This window comes from Zonotrichia albicollis, chromosome 10 (assembly GCF_047830755.1).
Source record: "Zonotrichia albicollis isolate bZonAlb1 chromosome 10, bZonAlb1.hap1, whole genome shotgun sequence".
NCBI classification, from domain to species: Eukaryota; Metazoa; Chordata; class Aves; order Passeriformes; family Passerellidae; genus Zonotrichia; species Zonotrichia albicollis.
Window position 1 is genome coordinate 11359608 of NC_133828.1, and position 4992 is coordinate 11364599.

At 46.8% G+C, this 4992-nt stretch overlaps 1 protein-coding gene across 1 annotated transcript; it reads right to left on the reverse strand.

Moving 5' to 3' along the window:
- Nucleotides 1-3364: 3364 nt before the first annotated feature.
- Nucleotides 3365-4429, reverse strand: LOC102063945 (interferon lambda-3-like). The gene is made up of 5 exons (XM_074548943.1): nt 4268-4429; nt 3971-4033; nt 3687-3836; nt 3544-3615; nt 3365-3457 (listed from the first exon to the last, which is right to left on the reverse strand). The coding sequence occupies exons 1-5, from the start codon at nt 4427-4429 to the stop codon at nt 3365-3367; spliced, it is 540 nt and encodes a 179-aa protein (XP_074405044.1).
- Nucleotides 4430-4992: the final 563 nt, after the last annotated feature.

A 4992-nucleotide genomic window follows, 5' to 3' on the forward strand; every position in this document is an offset into this window, starting at 1 on the left:
CACACTGCTGTGGAAAGGGAGGTCATTCAGCCACGATATAAATTAATGTTGAGTCTACGGCAAATAGGAACACACCAATAGGGAGAAAAAGCAGTGATTGTGTGAAAAATGCCAATCACTTGGTTTTTAAAATTTTAAAAGTTTAATCATAATAAAATGGTTATAAAAATAGTAATGCAATTAGAGTAATAATAATTTGGACTATTTGAATTAGGACAATATGAGACAATAGAAACAAAGAGTTACGGACATCCGGGTACCTTTTTCGGGCAAAATAAGCCCAAAAAAGGACCCACATTAACAGAGGATTAACCCTTAAAAACAATAACCTGTTACATATTCATACATCTCATACATGATGCATAAATTCCATTCAAACACAGGATTCTGTCTGGTCAGTGTCAGCTTCTTCCTCTGAATCCTAACAGCATGTTCATGGCTGAGCAAGGTGGGAAGAAGTTCGTTTCTTGTGATAATGGAGCAATAAATTCTCTTTATCAGCAAGATTCAGGTGTCCTGTGGCAGCTATCTGTGCAAGTCCTTTCTTTAGAAAAAAGTATCCTACATAGCATAGTTTCTATTTTAACATGTTATAACCTAAAACTATATTTACCACACTACTTAAGAGAATTAATACAGCATTACTTTCTAACACAACACGTATAATATTCATTTGAATATTTGCGAAAAGCCTATCATAAAATACACATTTTTCACAGATTTTCAGGGGGACTTCAGGAGCGCAGCTTAGCCAGGCTGCAGTGTTTGCCTTGGTTAAGGCAAATCTACTATTAATTAAATTTACAATTAATTAAATTAAATTAATCTACTAATCTACCCAAATTAATCTACTATTTCTACATTCCAGCAGCAGATGAGAGGAGGACAAGAGAATCGGATGGAATAGTCAATCAAAATGTCAATAAGATCAATATGCAACAGTCAATCACGACTCACTATTTAAATTTTTTATAAAAGTTTATTAAGGGATAAAAGGGATAAAATCCAGTGCTGGGGTGCTTGGCTATTTGCCAAAATAAAAAATAAACAAAAACTTCAACCATGTTCTCTATAAACTGTTACATTACAGGGAATACATGCATATTCATAAGAGTTTATACATATTCAAACATTCCTTTGAGTTTAGATGTTCTTTTGCTTGGTTTTAACCTTTGACTTGTGCTCATGCTATCTTGTAGATTAAACTAATGTATTTTATTTCTTCTTGTGGTTCCATTCTGTTGTATTTTCACTCCCTGATAATGAGGGTTAATAAATTCTTTTACTTGGTGCTCCGGTTTCTGTTTCTGTTATCTTGTCTTTCAGATAAGATAGTCCCTAATGTGGGAAATCACTTAATTATTTTACACCATTTTCTGAGCTAGTTACATGTAAAAGCATTTTAACATTTCACAGTCCATTATGCTACAGTCTAAGATAGTGTACATTACAGTACTATTTATAAAAGCTATACATAAATGACAGATTATACTACATCAGCAGCAGTAATTACAAATTGTACAATATCAGGATTTTTGTGATCAATAATAACTTGCAAAAGCTAATACATAAATGCAAAAGCCAATAACTTTATTTGTTATTTATAACATCAATCACATAGAAATATCAATCATATAGCACAAGTCCACCAGATGGAATTTGTGTAAAAAATTATTGTTAAGAGTGTGTTTAGTAACAGAGAGTGAATACCTGGGTATCGTAACTAGACTGCCCAATAACTTGAGAAATTTTCACTGTTCTGTTAAAGCTGTAAAACAGGTGCATAAACTTAAGCTCTTCCATTAAATAAGGGAACCAAAACTTAGCCATGAAAGCAGCACCCAGCTCAGAAGGCAGAGCTGGAAACACGGGAATTTTGGCAGACAGCTACTGAAATAAATACTCGCTGCATCCTAAACATTCACTGCAGTGATGCCACTGCCCCTTCCCTAAACCAAACTGGAACTGAACTTACTGAAATCTGCTTAAAGCAGCACAGGGCTGCTGCTTAGAGCCCTTCCTTCCTTCTTAGGCTTTTCCCTCCAGATCCATGTATCGTTTGGATAACCCAGCTTTGGATGTCCTAGAAACATCCTCCTCTCACAAATGCTGGCTGTAGGTAGGGAATCCCAGAGAGGGATTTCTCACAAGCCTTCAGAAGCCAGGGGTGAAATCGGGAGTAGGGCCAGAAGGTTGTGGCCACATTTCTCTTTCAAGGATATTTTCTGGGAATCAAAGCAAGGAACCTCAGAGAAAGAAAAAATAATTCTTTTGTCATTTGCTGCGCCTGTGTTGTACCAAAGTGGAATGCATTGTGGAAGGTTGTTTACCTGAATGCAATTGGTGATTGGATTCTGGTGTGAGTGTTTTGATTCACTGGCCAATTGAATCCATGTGTGTGTGTCGGGACTGCCAGCTGACAGCCACGAGATTCTGGGCAGCTGAGTTGAGTGTTTGGCAGATTTATGGGGTAATTTAATATAGAATAATATAGTATAATAAAGTAATTAATTAGCCTTCTGATAAGATGGAGTCCTCATCGTCATTTCTCCCCTCGTGGCATCTGCCTGCTGGGAGCCCGAGCTCACAGAGCAGAGGTTCCCGCAGCCCGGCTTTGGGGAGAACAAGCCGAACCCCGCATTCCATAGGAAATTCCAGCCGCGCCCTCGGGGCTCTCCCCGCCCTTGGGAGGTGCTGCCCCGAGGGCTTTTCCCTCCGGACGGGTTTTCATTGCCCCGGGCGCTGCTCCCGGCATTAGGTGGCAGCACACGGGGCGCGGCCGAGCGACAGAATCTGTGAAAGCTCTCCAGAAAACCTAACATCCCACACAGGCTTTTTTCCTCTCCCCGCCCCCCAAAATAAGGTTCTTTTTGGGCAATGTCCTTGCAAGGATGTGCAGGCGATACCTGTGCTGTGATATTGCAGAAAAGCATACTAAAAACACGTAGTGGCAGCTTATCCGCTTATCCGCTTATTTAGTTAACTACTTTAGTTTTCATATTAAATAGCACATAAGAAAATAACTCATACAAGCAAGTATGCAGAATACACTCTTTAATAAATAGCAGGTAAAAAAAATAGACCTCCTTAAAAACATTTTAAGAACCAGAAAAACAAAGGTACCTTATAAATACGCATATTCACGTTCTTTCAGGAAGGGCATTATCCCGACCCGAGCCAATAATTTAAAAGACCATAAAAAAAATAAAGAAAAAAAAATTGTTTCCTCAGCTCGCATGAGTGAGAAGAAGGGTTAAATAGGTGAAATAGGTTAAATAAGAAGTAACAGCGCAGTGCAGTCGTTTTTCCCCGGTTCTGGGGGCGTCCCTGAGAGGCGATGCTGCAGGCTGGCTCCGAGGGCATTTCAGCACTTGTCCTGCAGGGCAGCGCAGCGCAGGTTGTCCAGCACCTGCAGGACGTGCAGGATGGTGGTGGCCCTGAGGCACTCGGCGCTCTCCTGCGGGGCGAGATGGGCTGGGTCAGCTCTGCAGAGGCGCCTTTTGACGCCCCAAAAGCCCGCAGAAGCCCGCCGGCCTGACTTACCGCTCGCATGGCGTTCTGCAGCTTGTGCAGCCAGTGCCGCAGCCTGCCCGAGGGCTGGTGCGAAGGATCCACCTGCAAAGGAGAGCGGCCGGGTCAGCAGCGGCCCCACAGGGCAGAGCCGGCCCGCAGGGCTCGGGGGAGGCACTCACACAGCCCTGCACGGCCTCCCGGGCGCTCCTGAAGAAGTGCAGGGGCTCCCGGCACAGCTCGGCAAAGGCGGGGGCAGCGGGCAGCCCCAGCATGGCCGTGGTGAGGTTCAGCTCGGCCGCCACCAGCAGCACTCGGTCGGACACCTGTGGGGGAGAGTGTCGGGGTTAGGGACCCGATTAGGAGGATGGGGTCTCACAGACCCGCCCGGGGGTGCAGGTGGAGGTGGGAGCAGCAGACAGGAGAGCTGTGCCCCCTTACAGCATGACCGTGCTCTTACCGGCAAGTTCACCGCGTTCCATTTGCGGTGGAAGAGCTTGGTGTTGCATTTGTGGGTGGTCTCCTGCAGGCATAAACCAAGAGAGAGACTGAAAAACTCTCATGGTGACTCCTAGCTATGTTGGACAACCCCGGCCAGCTGAGCATCCTTCATGTCCCCAAACACCCTTGGAAAGCATCTTGCTCATCCCCAAACTGCCACAGGAAACATGCACCTTGTCACTCAGGTCTTGAATTCAGCATCCCCTGTGCCTTGCCCCCTGCCAGCCCACAGCCCCCCGTTGCCAGCAGTACTCACAAACTCGTCTCTCATCCTGTGCACAGCGTGCCGCTGCTCGGGTGCAATGCTCTGGTACTGGGACAGCCTGCAGCCCTTCCCCGGGATGCCATGGGGAAAGGCAGCCCCCAGGCTGACCCCCAGCACCAGCACGAGCAGTGGGGCGAGGCCGAGGTGCAACATCTTGGCAAGGAAAGCTTGACAGCCGGCCATGGAGTGCGGTGGGGTGAGGAGGCTGAGGTGCAGGATGCCAGAGAGGATGAACTGCAGGACTCCGGGCAGGATCCGCTGAATTCCAGATGCAGAGGTGCCTGACAGGGGTTGCAGGTGCCTTGTTCAGACGTGGAGCTGCTGAGCTTCTGGCTGTCCTGGAGAGCTGCTTTGTCTTGCTCGCTGTGACTGCCTTGCTGCCCCATCTCCAGCTTTTTATTCCTACCTGCTGCTTTCATCTTGGCAGGAAAACCCAGGGCTGGTGCAGCTGGAAACAAGAAAATGAAAGTGGTGCAGGGAATCTCCCGCCTCCCTGTTACCTGCCCTGCTGCCTCCAGCCCTGCCTGCTCTGCCTTAGCCCAGGATGCCGGGGGATGCTGGGGCTGGGGCTGGCAAGTGGGGGGACACCAGCATGACTGATCCCCACCCCGAGCTGAAAGCTGTGGGAAACACCTGGGGGCAACAGGTTCACGGGGACAGGAGGGGTTTTGGTGCCTCCTGAGTGGCAGCAGGAGTTCAGGCCTCAGTTTCCCTGT